We start from the raw sequence: 23,275 nt of genomic DNA, 5'->3' as shown, positions 1-23,275 counted from the left end.
CTGGCTAGGGATCGAACTCAGCTCCCCCTACACTGGGAGCACGGAGTTTTACCCACCAGGCCACCAAGGAGATTCCTTATCAGTGTTTTTAAAGAGGGAAAAATTTTATGTGTCTAAATCAATTAAACTTCCCTTAACGTATTGATCTTGTCCAATTTTTTAATTAAAAATATCCATCATCTTGGGTAATTTGGTTCTCATTAGCTTGTGTATTCGTTTTCTATTTGCCATTGTCACAATTTATCACAGACTTAGGGGCTTAAATGATGTACCTGTCTCCTCTTATAGTTCTGTGGGTCCGAAGTCTGACATGGTCCCATCAGACCGAGGTCAAGGTGCTGGCTGCGCTACGCTCCTCTCTGTAGGGCTGGGTCAGATCCCGCTCCTTGCCTTTTCCAGCTTCTAGAGGCCACCCACATACCCTAGCCCCTTCCTCCTCCTCACCTTGTACCACCCCAGCCAGTTCTCCACCTCCCTCTTCCACTGTTAAAGGCCCTTGTATTTACAATGGCCTCGGATAAATCAGGATAATCTCCCTAGTTGAAGGTCAACTGATAAGCAACCTTAATTTCCCTTTGCCATGTGACAAAGCGTATTGTCAGGTTCCAGGGATTAGGATGCAGACATGTATGAGGATATGTTGGGGGCAGGGGCATTATTCTGCCTACCAGATCTTTTAAGAAAAGACTGTTTTGCATGGAGTACCAATGTCATTTGCATGGTATTCACATTGCATATCTCACTGATGAGAATCACTAGAGCTCTTATGACACAAATTAGCCCTCATTTAGTTGCACTTACATTGATTGCCATATTCAATACTCCTTTTCCTGTTATGGAATCTCTTTCACTTATTAGCATTAAGGACATAGAGTGGCCTGTTTCGTGAGCTTTTACTGTAAGATAGATGTTATCTGGGAAGTCCATTGACAGAGGAATGGATAAATAAGTTATGACACATATACACAGTAGAATATTATTCAGCCATAAAAAAGAATGAAATAATGCCACTTGCAGTAACATGGATGGACCTAGAGATTATATTAAGTGACATAAATTGGACAGAGAAAGACAAATGTCATGTCATATCACTTACATGAGAAATCTAATTTAAAAAAATGATACAAGTGAACTTATTTACAAAACAGAAACAGACCCACAGATCTCAAAATTAAACTTATGGTTACCAAAGCGTGAAACATGGGGAGAAGTGATGAATTGGGAGATTAGGATTAACATATATACACCACTATATATAAAATAGATAACTAGTAAGAACCTGAACAACAAAGACCTACTATATATCACAGGGAACTCTACTCAATATTCTGTGATAATTTATATGGGGAAAGGACCTGAAAAAGAAGGGATATATATGTATGTTGGAGAAGGCAATGGCACCCCACTCCAGTACTCTTGCCTGGAAAATCCCATGGACGGAGGAGCCTGGTAGGCTGCAGTCCATGGGGTCGCAAAGAATCAGACACAACTGAGCAACTTCACTTTCACTTTTCACTTTCATGCACTGGAGAAGGAAATGGCAACCCACTCCAGTGTTCTTGCCTGGAGAATCCCAGGGACAGGGGGAGCCTGGTGGGCTGCCGTCTATGGGGTCGCGCAGTCAGACACGACTGAGGCGACTTAGCAGCAGCAGCAGCATATATGTATATAAACTGATTCACTTCTTTGAACATGAAAAACCAACACAACATTGTAAATTATCTATACTCTAATAAAAAGTTTTTGAGTAAATTCAATTAAAAGGCGTTGAGATACCAGAAAATTCTCAGCTTTTCTATCTGCACTGTGCTTTCATCCAATGGCATTTCTTGCAGGCTTGCAAGAAATGAAAAATGGAAAAAAAAAAACAATAGATTCTTTTTACAGGGGGCAAGTCTAGGTTCGTAACTACCAACAGTTCGCACCACAAGCCTTTGGGGTTTTGTACCAATGATGAGAGATCTGATGTGAAAGAAACTATACTGAGACAATGAGCCTGCGTTGGAAGCTTAGGTTCTTATTTCTGCTTTTTCTTCTTTATCAACATTGCAGGTGTCCCTGGCTCCATGCCAAAAGCATCATGGGCCGGTGACCTCAGAGCTGTGAAGTGGTTTGACATGGAAGATAAACACGGAGGCTGCCACGGTGAGGCATTCTTTTCACACTTTGAGGCTGCTCTGCTTGTTGACGTTGGCGTGAACGGAGCTGTGGAATACAGGGGTTCTCACAGACAGACCCGCTGGTTCATTTAGACGGCCTGTGAATTATTAAACAGAGTAACTGGAGGCACAGTCCTTGAAAAGTTAATGTGTTTCTTTTTAAATAGTATTAATTTCTTAAAATATTTATTTATTTCTGGCTGCACTGAGTCTCTCTTGCTGTGCGCAGGCTTTCTCTAGCTGTAGTGAGCAGGGGCTGTTCTCTGGTTGCGGCGACTTCTCTTATTGTGGAGCACAGGCTTCGTTGCCCTGCGGCATGTGGGATCCTAGCTCCCACACCAAGGATCGAACCTGTGTCCCCTGCATTGGCAGGCAGATGCTTCACCACTGGACCACCAGGGAAGTCCCAAGTTTAAGTATCTTAAAGACATTCTCCATCTTATGATTACCTAGGGAGATGTAGAGGGAGGCTCAAATGATAATGGTACTTTCCTCTTGCTAGTTTCTGTTCTCTTCTTCTTCTTCTTCCTTCCTCTTTCTGTTCCTTTTGAGGGTGCAGCAGTTAGGAGGAGCAAGTGGTCAGGATGAGAAGTGCTGTCACCTTCTCTCCATGGACCCCCATCCCTCTGCCCCCTCCACCAAGGGGTTTCCAGGTGGCTTGGAGGTATTTGTTCTGGCATGATGGCAGGTGACAGCAAGAAGAGAGATTTCCCCTCCAAATGGATGAGAACTAGAAGACAAGCAGCTGGGAAGAAGACTTTATCAGTCCTGGTGTATATTCCATTAAGACTCTTGCCTGGTACAAGGCAGGCGTGCCTATTGTTGACGAGAGGGAGCAAAACAAAGTACCATAGACTGAGTGGTTTAAACCACCGAAATTTCTTTGCTTACGGTCCTGGAGGCTGGAAGTCGGAGATCACCATGGCAGTAGGTTTGGCTTTTCCTGAGGCCTCTCCCCTTGGTTTGCAGACAGCCGTCTTCGCCCCGTGTCCTCACGTGACCTACGCTCTGCGTGTGTCTGTGTCCTAATCTCCTCTTATAAGGACACCAGTCCTACTGGATCAGGGCCCATCCATCAGACCTCATTTAACTCAGTTATCTCTTTAAAGGCCCTACATCTAACACAGTTACAGTCTGAGGTGCCGGAGGTTAGGACTTCGATGTGTGAATTTGGGGGAAATACAATGCAGTCTATAAAAGAAGGCGATAAATACATATTCAGTGAATGAATGATTAAGCAAACAGTGGAGTGAGTCAATAGGAAGGTTTGCCCTGTTTGGTGATGAAGTTTGGCCTCCTCCCCCCGCCACTCAGTTTATAGCTTTACTTATTAGTCCTTTTATTCTGCACCTAACATTTCAGATAATAACTAATAATAATATTTTCACCCAGTAGTGTCCGACTTTCTGTGACTCCAGGGACTGTAGCCTGCCAGGCTCTTCTGCCCATGGAATTCTCCAGGCAAGAACACTGGAGTAGGTTGCCATTTCCTTCTCCATGAAGAAGAGAAATGGCAACATTTCAGATGCACACTCCCAATGGCTGCTTCTCACCAGCTCTCATCACGCTCATGCTCCTTCCCAGGTCTGTCTCTCAAGGGGCCCCTCCCCCCTATTATAGATGGCAGCATCCTTGTGTCCCTGCAGTCTTTTCTCAAGTATATGCACATCTTTACCTTAATCAGCCCACATTTCCCCCAGAGGACAGCTCATTGCCACCTGCCTACACTCTTGTCATAGCCTGCCCTCCTTGTGGGGAGAGGAAAATGGAGAGGAGGGTATTTTGCACTTTGATCTCCTGGGTCTTCCTTAGAAAATGGACCTTCTCCATCAGTGAGGGTCCCCGTATTTGGGACAGGCTGTCTTCTCCACATCCTTCTATAAGCCCTATCACCTGGCCTCTAGGGCCGCTGCGGTCATCCTCCGATCTGCTTCTCCTCCTCTTCTCTGGCTGTAGCACTTGAGGATGTCAACATCTACAACATGGAGCCATGTGATGTGATTACTTTGCGGCCCAAGCCGTCCCTCCCTGCTCCCTACAGAAGTTCCTGTCCGCTGTGTCTCAGCCACGTATACTCCCCACCCAAGTAGAGCCTTACCTTCAGTCTCCTTGACATCACCTGTATCCAGGACCTGCCTCAGTAGAGAAGGTGTAGACTAGTCAGATTTGCCTTTTTGTAAAAGGACTTTTGGGCTTCCCACGTTGCTCAGTGATGAGCAGTCTTCCTGCCAATGCTGGAGATGCAAGTTGCATCCCTGGGTCAGGAAGATCCCTTGGAGAAGGAAATGGCAAACTGCTCCAGTATTTCTGCCTGGGAAATCCCACAGACAGAGGAGACTGGTGGGCTAGCGACTAAACAACAACAAAAGACTTGTACTGATCACACGACAGGTGGGGCCATGAAAGTAGCCTCTAGCCAGGAACTGCATAGGGTTCAAAGTTTGGGTAGCTCAGCCTGCCCCCCTCAAACAGATGTCTCAGTTTTTTCTTCTCTTAGCACCTATTATGCCATTTGACAGCATTGAACTGTTAGCATTAAAAATATTTGTCCCCAAACCACTATACGGGGAAAAAAAAAAAGACAGTCTGGACAGAGGAGGTAGAACGTTATGTCAAACCAGCAAGTCAGTTATACCATCTGGATCTTGTCCCCTTGGCTGTATTTGTTCCGAACCTGTGAGTGTACCCACTTTCCAAGCCTCATTAGCATTTAGAATCACAGAGTACCATTCTAGACCCATGCTCTTGAACCTGGAGCTCCCATCTCTGATTCCAACCTCTTCGTCACCCTACAGTTTCCATCACCAACTTATATCCTATATATTTTACTCTCTTTCTTCCCCAGAACAGAGTAAAAGGCCCAGCAGTGCTGGGGTTTTTGACCAGTTTGTTCATTGCCATAACCCCACATCTAAAATATGATGTTGTCTCCCATCCAAGTACTAACCAGGCCCGACCCTGCTTAGCTTCCGAGATCAGACGAGATCGGGCGTGTTCAGGGTGGTAGGCTGTAGACTAAGATATGATGTTATCATGTTAGATGTGTTTGCTTTTTTAAAGTTGGGACTTCCAGAGATTCAACTTTCCTGGCTCCCTCCTTCTATGGGTTCTTTATGAGGACGCTTTGTCTAGCCTGTGTACTGTGTCAGCTTTTCATGCTGTGCTCTCAAACATTTTAGATTCCTTTGGCATTTGATCCTAGGAGGCTGATTTCTACATGTAATCATTACTGTCTGCTTTTCACCATTTGTGGTTGCCTAGGCAGAACACTTGGAGAAGGCAATGGCACCCCACTCCAGTACTCTTGCCTGGAAAATCCCATGGATGGAGGAGCCTGGTAGGCTGCAGTCCATGGGGTCGCTAAGGGTCGGACATGACTGAGCAACTTCACTTTCACTTTTCACTTTCATGCATTGGAGAAGGAAATGGCAGTCCACTCCAGTGTTCTTGCCTGGAGAATCCCAGGGACGGCAGAGCCTGGTGGGCTGCCGTCTATGGGGTCGCACAGAGTCGGACACGACTGAAGCGACTTAGCAGCAGCAGCAGCAACAGGCGGAACACTGCTGAAGAGTGCTCCCGAACTGTCCTAAATTCACCCACCATCTCCCTTCAGCTGGCCTCTCTGGCTGCCTGCTTGTTCTTTTATTTACATCATTATTGTCCTGGTACTCTTCATGGTGTACACATTTTCAGCTTTTTGGTTCACCTTTAAAATCCTAATCTTGTGCTGAAACAGCCTCTCTACTCTCCAAGGGTGATCATTTCAACTTTAGGAAGAACTCTGAAGACATTTGATTAAAATCACCTTATCAATTCCTTTATCAGGTCATCCCTTTCCTCCATCTTAGAGCATTTTGGGGTTTTTTTGGTGTGTGTGTGGGGGGGTGCTGCATTGTGTCTTAATTGCAGAATCTTTGTGGTGGAATTTGGGATCTGGTATGTGGGATCTTAGCCCTCTGACCAGGGATCGAACTCACGTCCCCTGCATTGGGAGGTGGATTCTTAACCACTGGACCACCAGGGAAGTCCCCATCGTAGGGCATTTTGGACCCTTTCTCCCATTGTTGCTTCCTATTTCAAGAAGAAAAGTTACCCATCCTCCCAACGAAGGTCCCCATCTGGCCTCAGTTACGTCTGGGTCCACCTCAATTATCCCATTGTTCTCTTGCATCCTGAGTGACTCTGTCTCTGCTGGTTCTTTTCCTTCTCTCTGCCAAGATGTATTTTCTGCCTCTGTCCTCAAGACCAAGCTGTCCAGGCTCTCTCTACATGATCCAGCCCCAAATCTTCTCTCCTGTTCACTTTCATTTCTTAAGCATGGGCGTGCTGTTTGTGTACCAAGTTCTTCTCGCCTCCCACCGGGTTGTTCTTTAACATCCCCCGAACCCTGGCTTCTTTCTCCACTGATTTTCACTGTCTCCTGTCCCTCTTCCCAGTGACACTGAGTTAATTATCAGGTCCCATCGGTCCCTCTGTGCTCTGTCTCTTAATAGCTTTCCTTTCCCACTCATGGTAACCATTAACTTCAAACAAACTCTGGTTTACACGATTACTACAGTCTCCTGGTTGGTTCCTAATGTACCTTTGCAAAGCCCTGTGAAATTAATCTTGCTGAAATCTATTTCATCGTTTGATTCTTCTGGTAAATTTCTCCAACCCCTTCACAAAAAAAAGGGATAAAAATGGCCCCAAACTTTCGTCTATTTTAAGACAGTCGACCATAGTAGTTCTACCATCTGCCAAACAGATTCTGGAAAGAGTGCGAACTTCTTACAGCTTCCTTGTTTTGAACCTGTTCCCCAGCAAACTCTTTTTTGTAGCAGAAAATTCCCCTGTCTGCATTTTCCCACCTGGTGCTTTCCCATCCATCTTGAGTTGCTTCCCAATTCTACCCACCTGTGAACTCTCCACTCATCCTTCTCTACCCTTTTCATTCAATAACTATTAATTTAACATCTGATATTTACCAGGCACTGTTCCAAATGTGGGCTTCCCCAATGGCTTGGCAGTAAAGAATCCACCTACAATTCGGGAGACATGGGTTCGATCCCTAGGTCGGGAAGATCCCCTGGACAAGGAAATGGCAATCTATTCCAGTATTCTTGCCTGGAAGATCCCATGGACAGAGGAGCCTGGCAGGCTACAGTCCATGAGGTCACAAAGAGTCGGACTCTTGAAGTAGAACCCTGAGTGGTGCCAGAGGGAGCCTTGAGGATGTCTAGTGGAAGGGTGTGGTCGGGGGAAGAAGGGCAAACACGGATGCTTGGGTTGCTGAGGACCAGCGAGGGGGCCAATGTGACTGATGTGAAGGTTATTAAGGGTTTATAACTGAGTGAGTAAGTGGTGAGAGGTGAGTCTGGGTGATGAGGGCCAGACTCCGAGGAGTCTTGAACGCAGTTGCTAGGATTTTGGCTTTTACTCCAAATGACACCAGAAGCCATCAGGGGGTTTTGAGCAACAGACACATCTTCTGCTTCCATTTAGAACGGCCACTCTGGCTCTTGTGCTGAGAATATGCTAACAGGCAAAAACAGAATTGGCGAGCCCATCTGCAGGGAAGGAATGGAGACTCAGACATAGAGAATGGACATGTGGGCGCTGCGGGGGAAGGAGAGAGTGGGATGAAAGGAGAATGTAGCCGGCTTTGTGATGACCTGGAGAGGTGATACATGTACAATTATGGCTGATTTGCGTTGTCGTGTGGCAGAAACCAACACAACATTGTAAAGCAGTTTTCCCCCAATTAAAAGTAAATTAAAAAAAAAAAAAATGAAGGCACTGGGAACCAGTCAGACAGGAAGATGGAGGCAGTTTGGACTAGGGTGGAGGTAGCGGAGGGGGTGAAGTGTGGCCAAATTCCATTCATATTTTGAAGGCACAGTCCTAGGCACCCGGCAGTCAGGTGGTCACCCTACCGTTCTGCAAGCTCACCGCCCTCGATGCGAAAACAAGCCTGTCTTGACTGTTTCTTTTTCTCTCCTATTACAGGCCACTATGTCCACGGCATTTGTATCTATGGAAACGGAGACTTAAAGTGGTTGATTAATTCGTCAAGCCTCTTTGCGAACAAGTTTGAGCTCACTGCGTACCCCCTCACCGTGGAATGCCTGGAACTGAGGCTTCGAGAAAGAACCCTGAATCAGAGTGAAATTGCGATACAGCCCAGCTGGTATTTCTGATCCACCACCACTCAACGTCTGAAGGGAAATCGCCTCTGGGAAGGACAGCCTTTCTTTGGGCGAAAAGCTTTGCCTGGGTTACATGAACAGTCTCAGGGCCAGGGTTACAGCTTCAGGACCTGACCGCGTAATTACACGTCAGAATGTCCTCTAGACACCGTGAGATGTGCTGTCAGGATGCTTGCTCGGTGACACTGGCCCTTAGGCCACTCTGGCAGTCTCTTGAGGTTCACTGCTCTTTCAGGCTCATGTCCTGATCTGTGATAAATTAAACTGTCGCCAGATCTCTGCATCAGATCCTCATCATAGACAAATGTTCTCATGAAAAGGAGATTGGTAGATAATACTATTTAGGGAAATAAGAATCAAGTTTCTCTGAGGAAGGAATCTTTTATCACAGATCTGTAGCCTCACATGAATGGACTCCCCCTGCTTTTTGCTCAGCTGCATGTCGGCATACAAACTGCTTTCTGCGTAACTCTCCAATCTCCTTTAGAACTTGAGCTGCTAGAACTGAGAACTCGGTCTTGTTCCTGAGTTTCAACAGTAGCATTTTCAAGTTTCCTGTGCCTACAGTGGTTTGTTGTTGTTGTTTTGTTTTTTTTTACATTCTGAATGTAAAGTCATTCACAGGAGACCAAATTTAAGACAGCAGTCACTGCCTGCTACTTCAGTAAAAGATCCTCAGGTAGTTCGCTTCTTGAATATTTGTGAGAGTGTCCTCTGATTCCCTCGTCCATCATTTTCCATTGAGAACATGGAAAAGATCTCGATGAATGAAGAAATTTCAAGAGGGGAAGTGCTATTGCATGCGCTTGACTATTTCAGGGTAAATCACTTCCCTTTTTTGCCTCCACCCTCACCAAAGTGGGGCTTCCCCCATGGCTCACTGATGAAGAATCTGCCTACGATGCAGGAGACACGGGAGATCCGGATTCAATCCCTGGGTCGGGAAGATCTGCTGGAGAAGAAAATGGCTACCCACTTCAGTATTCTTGCCTGGAGAATCCCACGGACAGAGAAGCCTGGTGGGCTACTGTCCATGGGGTCGCAAAGAGTCGGACAGGACTGAAGCGACTAAGCATGCACATACCTCTGAAGTGATCTTACCTGCAAAATGGAGACCAAATTCTACCCCATGAGCCTTTAAGGAGTCCACAGTGTTCTCTGGGTAACTTTGCAGTGCCTGTGGGGGTCATAGGAGTGCCTGGATTTTTAAAAGCTTTCAATTGTGGGAGAGCCTCTTTGTCACTTATCCTTTGTCCCATTCATCCATCCAGTCCATCAGTAAGTATTTCTTTGGTGTCTATTATACACCAGACACATGCAGAGACAAGAAGAAGTGAGAAGCTTTTTCACTCTGAAAATCTTGGCAATAATGCCAACATTGGAAAGAGAATCTTCTGGAACTCCAGAGAATCTCACAGAGTGTATCATCCCCCCGGCTCCGGCCACCCCACCAGGCATGTGGAACTCCCCTGACCAGGGATCAAACCCGCGGCCCCTGCAGTGAAAGTGCGGAATCCTAACCACTAGACCCCCAGGGAGTGGCTGTATACAACCAGAGTGGTTGTATTTTAACACATTCATGGTGGGCTTATGGATTGTCATATCAGGCCCCAGATATCACCAATTACAAAGTGAGGTCTAAATCAATAAAGAGAATATTCCGAAGAGAGAAGGGAGGGAGGAGACAGAGGCCACAGTGACTGTTTTCTAGGCATCCTGCTTTCTCTTTTACATCTCAGGGCATTCAGGTCTCACAATGCTCTTGCAAAACTCACACCATTACCCCCATCTTGCAGATGAAGTGACTGAGGCTTAGAGAGGTTGTTAGTAAGCATGAGGAAACGTGTTCTCTGAGAATCAGGCTTCTCTTCCTGGTCTCCTTAGTTCAATTTCCTAAGGTGGAGCATCTCGAGAAGGTGAAGGGAAGCCATATTTAGCATCCCAGAATGGTCTCAGTCCTGTCACGTCAGAAAAATGTGAAGTCTCCTTTTGTATCCTTCCAATTCCTTGATATTTATTTATTCTAACGAAAAACAGCAACTACAACTAATGATACATTTAATCCACGTAATGTTACTTTTTCTGCAAGTGTGCCTGTTGAATGTTAATCATATTTAACTTAAGGAAGCCCTTAATCATATTTAATGACCTTGAATTTAATGACTTTTAATGATTTTGAAGTAAAATCTGTCTTTTTTCCTGTTGCCGAGAGAGATGGAAGTGCACCGGGTGATGAGAAGTCAAGGGGTAGGGACACACCCAGAGCTAAAGGCAGAATTTAAAATCACCTTTTTTTTTTTTTTAACTTACATCACACCACTTGAGAAGAGGAATGCTTTACACTGGATCTTTCTCTTGTAGAAGAAGAAATCTTTTGGAATAGAAGATGTTTACATGTCTGTTGTTGGTCATTTGTTCTGTGTCTTAAATTACTTTAATGTTGGGAGAGTTTAATGTTTGGACTAGTGGGTTTCTGCGGGCCCATGGAGATGCCTTGAAAATTTTGTTTTTGATGATGTTCCATGTTGTTTTCTTGGAAATAAATTAATATATTGTTTTCCACACTGAGGACTGTTGTACAGCTTTATTTGATTGGTATTTAACAAGACGATCCTCCCAGCATTGTCTTTCTTATGAAATTTTATTTGGCTGCGTCGGGTCTTAGTTGCAGCCGGCGGGATCTTTTGTCGTGGCTCCTGGACTCAGTAGCTGTGGCACATGGGCTCAGCCGCACCAGGACACCTGGGATCTTAGTTCCCCAGCCAGGGATCGACATTGCAAGGCGCATTCCTAAGCACTGGACCACCAGGGATGTCCCCCTCCTAGCATTTTCTAAAAATACACAAGTAAATACATTCATGCAAACATATACCTGTCTAAAAATGCCCATCCCACTGAAAAATAATGAAGCTTTCCCTTTGTGGAGTACTGGAGAGGATAAATGGGAATGAGACAAGAATACAATGGAAGCTCAGTTTCATTTCAATCCGGATTTTAAATTCAAAATCTGAGACAGGAGGAAGTTATCTCCTATACATGCCTCCTTTATTTATTTTTTTTTAAAATCAAGGTACAATTTAGGAAAAAGACATGTTGATATTATCTTAATTATTCAACCATCAAATGCCAAAGTTTCTGAGCAGTCTTTCAGTGTTGTTTGGGTAAATGAATATTTCCTCTACTAGACACATGGAAAATGATAGAAATACTAAGAAAAATAACGCATCAAACAATATCCGATGCACCATTTTTTAATGCATAATATTTTAAAACTAAAGTGAAAAATATTTCAAACTACAAAAACAAAAATATGTGCTGTATATCATAGGAAATACATAAATCAACTATAAAAATAAATAAAATATATAAATATATTTTCTAAATAAATATTTCCTAAAAGTAGAAAATACATAAACCCCAAAATAAATACAAATGTTTTCTAAAAATAGCAAATACACAAATCAACTCCAATACTTTGGCCACCTGATGTGAAGAGCTGACTCATTGGAAAAGACCCTAATGCTGGGAAAGATTGAGGGCAGGAGAAGGGACAAATGGGGATGAGATGGTTAGATGGCATCATTGACTGTGGATATGAGTTTGAGCAAACTCTGGGAGTTGGTGGTGGACAGGGAGGCCTGGCATGCTGCGGTCCATGGGGTCGAAAAGAGTCGGGCATGACTAAGTGACTGAACAACAAATCAACTATACTTCAATAAAAATTTTTAAACATGATTTAAATCAAGTTAATAAGTTAAAAAATAGAATACAGAAGAATATAGGATAAAAAATGAATTAATACGGAAGGATATAGGATAAAAAGTGAACTCCTTTCTCCAGAAGGAATCACTCTTTGGTGTCACTGTCTTTTCAGTATGGTAATATACACTCAGATGTCCTAGGGCAATGCTGTCCAAAAGAATCTCTGCCATGCTGGGAACGTTCTATATCTGCACTCTCCAAAGAGTAACACTCATACTAGCTATTGGGCACTTGGAATGTGGCCAGTTTGACAGAGGAAATGTTGCTTATTTTATGTGACGAGTGGCTGTTGTACTGCACAGTTCTATAGCTACACAACCGTTACGTACCTGTGCTTATTATACTGTGGAAATACAAAGACACACAGACTGGCTTTTTTTTTTTTGAGTTGATTATATAGATACATAATAAAATTACAGCTTTTTGTAACTTGGTTTTTTGAGCCCTTCAAAACTAAACTGTTTTTAGAATAGTTTTTCTTTTTTTTTACTTTCTGGTTACACCATGCAGTTTAGATCCTTGCTGAGGGATCAAACCCACACCCGCTACAGTGGAAGTGTGGCATCTTAACCACTGGACCGCCAGGGAAGTCCCACATGGTGAGATTTTAGGATAGCAGTCTGTGCCAAGTGGGAAATGGGAGCCGAGATCCATGTGAACAGACTAAGCAAATAACTGGAGTTTGGGAACACTGGAGTTTGGAAGTCTTCCAGTTCAGTAATGCCAGAACTCCACATTTTCTGTTATGACTGCTCCCTCTTCTGGTCAGGATGGCCGAGGTCAGGCCAGTGGGAAAGACGCTGGAGGTCACGCTCCCAAGGCCAAGTTCTGACCTTAGCAAGAGGTCTGCCAGTGATGGCTCTGGGAGGAGGAGGAAGGCAAAGAGATGATGCTGACTGTGCTCACTTTTCAACACCTACAAGGTTTGAACGTGGTGGGCTTCCACGGTGGCTGTCGGGAAGATTAACTGGGCTGAGTCCCGCTGGGAGCCCAGGAAGTCTGACCTACATCATGGGAAGGATCCTGGGGGCTGTAGTAGACAAGGGGGCTGAATGGTCTGAAAGGGATTTCCCAGGGGGCGCTAGTAGTAAAGAATCCACTTGCCAGTGCAGGAGATAGCAGAGACACGGGCTCGATCTCTGGATCGGGAAGATCCCCTGGAGAAGGAAATAACAACCCGCTCCAGTATTCTTGCCTGGAGAATCCCATGGACAGAGGAGCCTGGTGGGCCTCAGTTCATGGGGTCACAAAGTTCAGTTCAGTTCAGTAGCTCAGTCGCGTCCGACTCTGCGACCCCGTGAATCGCAGCACACCAGGCCTCCCTGTCCATCACCAACTCCCCGGAGTTCACCCAAACTCATGTCCATTGAGTCGGTGATGCCATCCAACCATCTCATCCTCTGTCATCCCCTTCTCCTGCCCCCAGGCTGCCCCCAAAGCATCAGGGTCTTTTCAAATGAGTCAGCTCTTCGCATCAGGTGGTCAAAGTATTGAAGTTTCAGCTTCGACATCAGACCCTCCAATGAACACCCAGGACTGATCTCCTTTAGGATGCACTGGTTGGATCTCCTTGCAGTCCAAGGGACTCTCAAGAGTCTTCTTCAACACCACAGTTCAAAAGCATCAATTCTTCGGCACTCAGCTTTCCTCACAGTCCAACTCTCACATCTATACATGACCACTGGAAAAACCATAGCCTTGACTAGACGGACCTGTGTTGGCAAAGTAATGCCTCTGCTTTTTAATATGCTATCTAGGTTGGTCATAACTTTCCTTCCAAGGAGTAAGTGTCTGTTAATTTCATGGCTGCAGTCACCATCTGCAGTGATTTTGGAGCTCCCAAAAATAAAGTCAGTCACTCTTTCCACTGTTTCCCCATCTATTTGCCATGAGGTGATGGGACCAGATGCCATGATCTTAGTTTTCTGAATGTTGAGCTTTAAGCCAACTTTTTCACTCTCCTCTTTCGCTTTCATCAAGAGGCTCTTTAGTTCCTCTTCACTTTCTGCCATAATGGTGGTGTCATCTGCATATCTGAGGTTATTGATATTTCTCCTGGCAATCTCGATTCCAGCTTGTGCTTCTTCCAGCCCAGCGTTTCTCATGAAACAAAGAGTTGGACACAATCAAGAGCGTGCACACGGACACAGACACACACACCAGGTTCTTCTGAAAAGAACCAAAATTCAGAAACCAACAGCTGTGTCGTGTGTCAAACGTAAAAGTGAGCCTCAAGCATGTGATTAGGAGTTGAGGCTATTAGGTGAACTACTGAAAAAGTGAGTCAAAGTGAAAGTGAATTATTTATGAGCTTCGGGCTTTTTATTTCCATTAAAGTGAATGATTAGTGAGCTTCAGGGCATCAACTGTACAGAAGGCAAAATGGAAGGTTTCTGATGCCTTTCCAAACTGTCGTATTTAAAAAAACTTTATAGACTTCAGAGAAAAGTTGCCAACAGGGTATAAAGAATTTGTGCAGACCTTTCACTCAACGTCTAAGGTTAACGTCTTACAAAATCAAAGTTCAGTGATCGAAACCAGTTTAGTTTGGTTTTTAATTCTGTGCTGGCTGTGTGTTGAGAGTTGGAGCCGGGTGACTTTTACCTTTGTACTGGACAGACCAGATGAGTAAGGTGTGTCCCAGTAACATGGAGGGCCTTCACATTAAACCAAATGAGGGAAACAGACTGGACTGGTCTCAAATACCATTTCCTGATGAAGATGGTACTATGGAAAGGAAACATCGGGACTTCCCTGGTGGTCCAGTGGTTAAGAATCCGCCTGCCAGTGCAGGGGGCACGGGTTCCGTCCCTGGTCCTGGAAGATCCCACATTCTGAAGGGCGCCTACTGAAGCCCTTGCACCTGGGAGCCTGTGCTCTGCAACAAGAGAGTAGCCCCACTTGCATCACTAGAGAAAGCCCGAGTGCGATGAAGACCCAGCGCAGCCATAGATAAGTAATGTTTTAATGTAATTTAAAAAAAGAGAAAAGGACAAGTCTGTATATTCTTTATCTAGAGTATGGGAATGGGATAAAAGAAAAGGATGGGGAACAGAGCAAATCCACAGCCAGAGCACGAAGAAACTAGTGGGGAAAGCAGCAGGGTAGAACAGTAAACCGTGTCCTGCAGATCGCAGATTGCTGGCTGGGAAACTCTAGATTCATTTCCTTAGGCTCTGACTAAATAGGTGTAATGGGTCGTGAAGGACGAGGAGGGAAAGCACCGATGACTGCCAGGACCACAGATTGAAACTCTGGTTCTTGACGGGTATCTCTGAGCAGGTGAGGCGTGATAACCCCAGGATCAGCACTCCTCAGAGGCTTTCACAAAGGACCCAGCAGGAAGCCTCTGAATTAGACTTTCCACCTGCATGGCTGGCTGTGTATCAGATGACTCAGTGGAAGAATGATGGCTTAAAAAGTAACCACAGTCGTTAACAGATTCTTTGAGGATAATGGCCACAAAAAGCAACAGAGTGACTTAAATAGGACAGGCTAGTAGAGAAATAATTTGAAGGCATAGGAAACTTACTGATGCTGCAGTCATTACCACCTATGGAAATTTTCCTATCTTGGTAGGGAATCAAGACATTTTTCCAAGGGGTGGGGGTCATCTAGGCTAATGCCATTTAAAAAGTTTCCACCAATATAAAATGGGGGTAAAGAAAATATTGCTGTGTTTATGTAGGATTTTTTTGAGCTGGAAGCTTCCACTCATTCCTTCATATATATATATATGTATATTTAATTTTATTTGTTTTGGGTTGTGCTGGGTCATCTTGCTGCATGGGCTTTTCTCTAGTTTCAGGCACTTGGGGCTACTCTCTAGCTGCAGTGAGTGGCCTTCTCACTGCGGTGGCTTCTCTTGTTGCGGAACTCCAGGGCACGCAGCCTTCAGTAATGGTGGATCCCCGGCTCTAGAGTGTAAGCTCAATAATTGTGGCACACAGGCTTAGTGGGTCCGCAGTATACGGGATCTTCCCAGACCAGGGATTGAACCCATGTCTCCTGCATTGGCAGGCGGATTCTTTACCACTGAGCTATCAAGCAAGCCCCCTGTATTTTTTCTTTTTTATGGCTGCACCACGAGGCCTGTAGGCTCTTAGTTCCCCAACCAGGGACCAAACCCAGGCCCTAGCAGTGAAAGCACGGAGTCCTAACCACTGGACTGCCAGGGAATCCCCTAGACACGTTTTTAAAGCATTTGCCTTTTTATTTGTATGTAAGATGGATGTAAGTGAAACAAACTGGCTATTTCTTGACAACGAATATGCAAGAAAACGTGGATTTGTGGTCACTTTTCTAACGACAAATATTGACTCTCGAAATTCACATTTTTGCCGTGCTCATTTGTGTCTTTGTCACGCCCCTGTCAGATCATAGTGTAATCTTTTTGTGTGCTCGGCTGTGTCCGACTCCTCCTGGCCCCGTGGACTGCAGCGCCCCAGGCTCCCCGGTATGTGGGACTCTCCGGGCTGGCGTGGAAAACAGGATCAACTCTAGGGGCTGGCCCCCCTGCTGGTCTCCCTCCTGGGGGTACAGTCAGTGGACAGTCCGAGATGTCAGGTGAGTGAGGCTCTGTGCTGGCTCTTTACCAGGGCACCCCAGTTCCCTTCCACATGACCTCTCATCTTTAGGTTTGAGTGGGTTTCTTGGCATGATGGCAGAAGTGCTCCTCAAGAGTAAAACCCCAGAGTGAAAGTGCTCATCAACCCGCGCACTGAAGCTGCAGAATGGTGTCTCTGGGGGTCCACGTGCTCTGTCTCAGAAGGCTGACAGGCTGCTTTGATCAAGCACACTTTTTCCATGCTGAGGACTCAACTGTCTTCTATCATCTAGTGCTCTCATAGGAGAGCCTGAGGGTCTGGCGATGGAGATCAAACATCTAGTTCTAATCTACATTTTTCTACACCAGATGCAGGTGAGAAGGCTTGCAGTGTTTGTGAATAGAGGAAAGCAGCAAATCGTTCTATATATCAGAGTAGCTAATGTCACCATCAGTTTAGGTCAGGCCCATGGCATATTAAATTCATTACCTTCTTTTTTTCATATAGTTTTATATAGTTGATTTACAATGTTGTTTTAGGACACCTATTTTCAAATGCCTTACAGCACAGCCTGGTCTAACTTGATAGTTCTGTGACCTCTCTTCTCTGTTGTTACTGTTTAGTTGCTAACTCTTGTCTGACTCTTTTGTGACCCCCATGGACTATAGCCCGCCAGGCTGCTCTGTCCATGAGATTTCCCAGGCAAGAGTACTGGAGTGGGTTGTCATTTCCTTCTCCAGAGGATCTTTCTCACCGCAGGGATGGAACTTGAGTCTCCTGCGTTGGCAGGTGGATTCTTTACCAGAGTCACCAAGGAAGCTGGATGTGACCTCTGCTGGCACCCACATAATACAACACACTTCCAGAAATGAACGTGCTGGTAAAGTTTATTTACATTACATTCTGTCATCTCAATCAAGTTTAAGTCCTGGGAATCTATATTTACATACACAATCCAGTGCCTTCCTCAGAGAACTATTTTTAAAACAGAAACAAAACAAGACACAATCTATATGTTAGTTGGGTAGCTTAATAAGCATCTTGCTCTTGGGGGGTCTTGTCTGGGATTTCTGAGTGCACTGTATCGAGAGGCTGCCAGTGGCAATTCATGAGAGATTGGTAGAGCTCTTCACTTTTCACCATAAACTCTTTGTTGAGTTCCTCAATATTCAAGTGGAGATTCGGATCTACAGAAGCCAATAATACATAGGGGGAAAAAATAGAGTTTTACAGGACACATATAAGAAATGGCTTAAAACCAGAGCTTTTAAAAAACATCAGCAGGAAATAGTGCAGATATTTAATATTAATTTTTTAAATTGCATGTTTACTTTCGATAAGACTTTAAAAACAGAAACTGAAGCTACAAAAGCGGTGCTACCGGATTCAATGAGTAGATGATGGGAGAAATGGAGAGAATGGACAGAATTGAGAGAGAATTTGGAGACAAATGGACAGTACTCAGAAATGCATTCAACTTGGAGCAGAAGAGAGAAAAGGGATGGGGCGGGGGCGGGGGGCAAGTCTTGAGTTTCTAGCATGAGGACCTGGGTGGATATGACGCCAAGGAGTAAGCCAGGACCAGATCCCTAAGACAGGGCTCTATGAAAAATAACATGCTGCTTTCTCTGTTCAGTTAACAGACTGATAGAAACGAAGAAATGGTTTATAACAATTAATTCAGAAACCAAGCGAGGGAGACCTACGTTGGAACTTTCCAGTAGGATCTCTCAGTTTATAGCCAGCTAAGTGAATGAGGGACCTGGAAAAAGGGTAAGTTTTGTTTTTAACTAAGCGTAAGGCTTCTTTTACCTTCGAGTGAATCTTCATCTTGGTTTTCAGCTAGAGGTGTGGTTTCCTACAATGAAAATCAGTATTTAAAAAAATTTTTTTTTACTTAAAGGGTTGCTATTGACACACTTTCCTGGAAGAATTTAGCTTTCAAAAAGAGTATCTACAACACTAAAATCCCTTTCAGGCAAACTTTATTTTGAATTTTGATTAAATTCAAAATAGGGACTTCCTTGGTGGTCCAGCGGTTAAGAATTTGCCTTGCAATACAGAGGACGCGAGTTCAATCCCTGGTTGAGGAACTAAGATCCCACTTGTCAAGGAGCAACTAAGCTCATGTGACGCAGCTAGAGAATCTGTGCTAGAGCCTGTGTACTGCAACTAAGACCCGATGCAATCAAATAAATACATATTTTTTAAAATAAATAAATAAAAGAACCTTCAGGGACATCCCTGGAGGTCCAGTGGCTAAGACTCTGTGTTCCCAATGCAAGGGATTAGAGGCCGATCCCTGGTCGGGGGAACTAGACTCCATATGCCGCAACTAAGACACGGCACAGTCAAATAAAATTGTTTTAAGTCCTATTTTAAAAAAAAGAAATCTACAACACTAAACTCCCTCTTGAGCAAGCTTTTGACCTTTGATTCAAAGAGTCTTTAAATGACAAAATACAATCATGCAACAGGTGAGCTGAGCCGGTAGAAGAAAACCCACACAGGAGGAGCACTGGTCAGAGGTGCCTGCCTTCTCTGCAGTTTCAGGGATCTGAGAGGCCCCCTGGGGTCTGGGGGGAGGCACCAGATAGCAGAGCCCTGGTATCAGACTCCACAATCCCTGCACCCACATCTGCACCTGGAGCTCTGCCATTCCTGCCAGGTGACAATCTGCAAAGTCTCCATGGGCACATACCCCTCGTGGCCTTCCAATCCCATCCCAACCCCGCGGCTCAGCTAAGGACCAGACGGTAGCTGTTGAGGAAACGCAGAGGCTACAGAAAAGAAGACTAATTCATCATCTTCTTAGGTAAGGAAGGACATAAATTCCAGAAGCACTCCCCAGACAGATCTTGGTTAGTTACTCCAGACTCCGTGGGCTCTCCAGGGCAGTGTAAGTTATTACCATTCCTCTCTACAGCCACCAGTGGCTCAGCAGTAAAGAATCTGCCCACTATGCAGGACACCTGGGTTTGATCCCTGGGTCGGGAAGATCCCCTGGTGGAGGAAATGGCAACCCACTCCAGTATTCTTGCCGGGAGAATCCCATGGATGGAGGAGCCTGGTGAGCTACAGTCCTCGGGGTCGCAAAGAGTCAGACATGACTGAGTGACTTCACTTTCACTTTCTCCAGGGCATGGAGAAAGGAAAAAGATGTCCCCACACCGGACATGCGAACAACGCAGAATCCATGCCAGGGAGAGATACCTTCGGTGGAAGTGAAGTCTCAGCCGGGTAAACAGAGGTCTCACACAGAGAATAAAGGTTGGGTCCATTTCCACCCGCCCCGCAGCCAGAGCTGTAGCCAGGATAACCACTCTGCTGTTGTTCGTACCAGCTGCCAAAGGGGTGAGGCTGGCAGGACGGGAAGTCTGGCTTCACTCTAAGAGCAGCGGGGAGAAGAGAGGAAGGACATCAACAGTCAAGGCAGAATCGCTCAAAGCCCCGGGACTCGATTCTTCTTTCTCCAAGTAAGGAGGATACCTGCTTTCACTGTTTTAAGAACACCTATTTTCAAAGCAGTAGTTTGTCAATTGCCAAACTGTGTTAAGAAACAGAACACTATCAGCCTTTTCATTCAGAAGAGGAAAAACCGGCACACCTTTGCCAATACCAGTAATAAGTATCCTGCTGAGTTGAGCCCAAACCTGCACATCTCTCCTGTCCAGCCATTTATCCAGACCCTTGATAAAATGACTGGGAATCCAGTTTTCACCCCCGCATCAAAGATCCCAGCCCCTGGTCTAAACCCTCTCAAGCCCACAAATAGCACTTCCAGCTGCCTCAGAAATAGGAAATACCTGCAGTGATCATTCCTGGCAGGTAGTTAATTCCTCGACTTCCAGGTGGGTTAAGGAGTGGATGGGACTGGCGAGGATTGGAGACGAGTGTTGGGAAGAGGAGCGTGTTGGAGTCACCTGGAGGAGCCCCTGCAAACTGGGGTGGGCTTTGAGCTGCCTGCCTCCTCCCCCAATGGTCGGACCCCCGGGAAGCCGTCAGAAAGGGGAGGTTGGGAGGGTGGGGCAGACAGGGAGTGCGTGGTGGGCAACTGTGAGGCACACAGAAGTCTCCAGCCCCAACACAATAATGTGTAAGGGAGTCACTTTTAATCAAAAGTGATTAGTCACTTTTAATCAAAAGCTTAAGACAAAGACTACAACTTGATGTTTCTCTCCTCAGTTATTTGCAAAGAATGACTACTGGAATCAGCATCGAGTGGGCTTTTCTTTAAACACCCACTGCAGGCTGAAATCATCATCCTAACCAGCTGGCGGGAAGAAGTGCTCGCTCGCTCGCTCTCTCACACACACACCCTAAACAACACACACACACCCTAACCAAAACACCCTAACACACACACAGGAAGACACACACCCCCCTTAATCAGCTGGTGGGAAGAAGTGCTCTCTCTCTCATACACACACCCCCTAACCAAAACACCCTAACACACACACCTTAACCAGCTGGTGGGAAGAAGTGCTCTCTCTCTTACACACACACCCTAACCACAGAAGTGGTGCTATCTCACACTCACACACACACACCCATACCTTAATACAAGTATGGAAAATTTTTCAAAGAAATATTTCTGTAATTTAGTAGTTTTTTAAAAGCACAACAAACTGCTTCCTAAACTTTAAGGCCCATTCAAATTTACCTGAGCCTGTTTACAATGTGGGTTTGAATTCCATCTGGAGGGGAGCCTGAGGTTCTGCCAGTTTCCATGCACTTTGAGCAGCAAGTCTACACAAAATGTCAAAACTTAAGAAAATGACTTTTGAGTCTAAACAGGGACACATAGAGCCTGGCAGCTTCTTGTAGCTTCTTAATACTAGTCCACTATTCAAATGCTTGTGTGCATGCTAAGATCGCTTCAGTTGCGTCCGACTCTTTGTGACCCTCTGGACTGTAGCCCACCAGCTCCTCTGTCCATGGAATTCTCCAGGCAATACTGGAATGCATCGCCATGCCTTCCTCCAGGGGATCTTCCTGACCCAGGAATCGAACCCACGTCTCTTACGTCTCCTGCATTGGCAGGTGGGTTCTTTACCACTAGCGCCACCTGGGAAGCCCCATTCAAATGTTTAATGTAGTTTCTATTTACCTGTAATGTGAAAAATAATCATCATGATGAATTCTAATCGTTCAACCATTCACCCGTCATTTACCCAGCCCCTCCTATACACAACGCAGGTGCCTGGCACTGGTGCCAGAGTGGAGCTTATACCCTAGTAATTTAATCTCCCTGTGTGTTCAAGGGAGATGTTATCGATTAGCAGCTGTGCACACACAGTTAGGGGCCACCCAATATCTGGTTTCCTTTTCTTCCTTAATAATAGAACCTTGATTTTATTTGGAAGTAGCAATGTGCCCTGTGGCCAGGTGGCCGAAGTCTAGCTAATAAGATGTAAACAGCACTATCACAAGGGGCTTGAGGAAAGCTTCGTGGGCAGAGGGAGTCTGCTTAGCTGGAGGGTGTTTTTTGTTGTTGTTTTTCTATCCTTCTCACTTCCAAATAGGAAAAGGAGTGCGTCAAGGCTGCCCATTGTCACCCTGCTTATTTAACTTGTATGCAGAGTACATCATGAGAAACGCTGGGCTGGAAGAAGCACAAGCTGGAATCGAGATTGCCAGGAGAAATATCAATAACCTCAGATATGCAGATGACACCACCATTATGGGAGAAAGTGAAGAGGAACTAAAAAGCCTCTTGATGAAAGTGAAAGAGGAGAGTAAAAAAGTTGGCTTAAAGCTCAACATTCAGAAAACTAAGATCATGGCATCTGGTCCCATCACCTCGTGGCAAATAGATGGGGAGACAGTGGAAACCGTGTCAGACTTTATTTTTCTGGGCTCCAAAATCACTGCAGATGGTGACTGCAGCCATGAAATTAAAAGACGCTTACTCCTTGGAAGGAAAGTTATGACCAACCTAGATAGCATATTAAAAAGCAGAGGCATTACTTTGCCAACAAAGGTCCATCTAGTCAAGGCTATGGTTTTTCCAGTGGTCATGTATGGATGTGAGAGTTGGACTGTGAAGAAAGCTGAGCGCCGAAGAATTGATGCTTTTGAACTGTGGTGTTGGAGAAGACTCTTGAGAGTCCCTTGGACTGCAAGGAGATCCAACCAGTGCATCCTAAAGGAGATCAGTCCTGGGTGTTCATTGGAAGGACTGGATGCTGAAGCTGAAACTCCAATACTTTGGCCACCTCATGTGAAGTGTTGACTGGTTGGAAAAGACCCTGATGCTGGACCAACCCGCCTCCAAAAGCCTTTGTCTTAAGAAAGAAATCTCTTGTTTAAGCCACTGCTGTAAATTACACGAAATTAAAAATAATTCTTGGGGCTTCCATGATGGCTCAGGGCTAAAGAATCTGCCTGTAATGCCCGAGATGTGGGTTCAATCTCTGGGTCGGGAAGATTCCCTGGAGAAGGCTACCCACTCCAGGATTCTTGCCTGGAGAATCCCATGGACAGAGGAGCCTGGGGGACTACAGCCCATGGGGTCACAGAGTCAAATACAGCTGAGCAGAGCATAGCAGCAATGGGCACAGTTAATGAGAACTGGCAGCGAGGAGCGGAAAACTGAAACATTAAAAAATAGTAATTC

The 23,275-nt window shown here is 45.3% G+C and overlaps 2 protein-coding genes across 7 annotated transcripts in view; one reads left to right on the top strand and one right to left on the bottom strand.

Moving 5' to 3' along the window:
* GCNT2 (glucosaminyl (N-acetyl) transferase 2 (I blood group)) overlaps positions 1-10,911 on the top strand; it is an 89,308-nt gene extending 78,397 nt beyond the window's left edge. For 3 of the 6 annotated variants that reach the window (XM_061147639.1, XM_061147640.1, XM_061147646.1), the window contains exons 2-3: positions 2,053-2,145; positions 8,148-10,911. In XM_061147639.1, coding sequence (XP_061003622.1) covers positions 2,053-2,145; positions 8,148-8,338 — 284 coding nt within the window. In that variant the 3' untranslated portion in view covers positions 8,339-10,911. Of the gene's footprint in view, positions 1-2,052; positions 2,146-8,147 lie in introns of those variants that run through there. The other 3 variants (XM_061147641.1, XM_061147642.1, XM_061147645.1) reach the window with 2 other exon arrangements.
* Positions 10,912-17,525: 6,614 nt separating this feature from the next.
* C7H6orf52 (chromosome 7 C6orf52 homolog) lies at positions 17,526-20,317 on the bottom strand. The gene is made up of 4 exons (XM_061146302.1): positions 20,310-20,317; positions 19,870-20,044; positions 18,469-18,514; positions 17,526-17,843 (listed from the first exon to the last, which is right to left on the bottom strand). Exons 1-4 carry the CDS (start codon positions 20,315-20,317, stop codon positions 17,686-17,688), a joined length of 387 nt encoding a protein of 128 aa, XP_061002285.1. The 3' UTR covers positions 17,526-17,685.
* Positions 20,318-23,275: the final 2,958 nt, after the last annotated feature.

This window comes from Dama dama, chromosome 7, assembly GCF_033118175.1.
Source record: "Dama dama isolate Ldn47 chromosome 7, ASM3311817v1, whole genome shotgun sequence".
NCBI lineage: Eukaryota > Metazoa > Chordata > Mammalia > Artiodactyla > Cervidae > Dama > Dama dama.
This window is presented reverse-complemented; position numbering and strand designations above follow the sequence as displayed.

Bases quoted from the DNA above. Each gene is read 5' to 3' on its own strand.
- C7H6orf52 (XM_061146302.1), bottom strand. The intron at 18,515-19,869 runs GTATCTCTCCCT...TTTTCATTGTAG, and splicing joins AGACTTCACTTCCACCGAAG to GAAACCACACCTCTAGCTGA. The intron at 17,844-18,468 runs GTAAAAGAAGCC...TGGCTTCTGTAG, and splicing joins AGATGAAGATTCACTCGAAG to ATCCGAATCTCCACTTGAAT.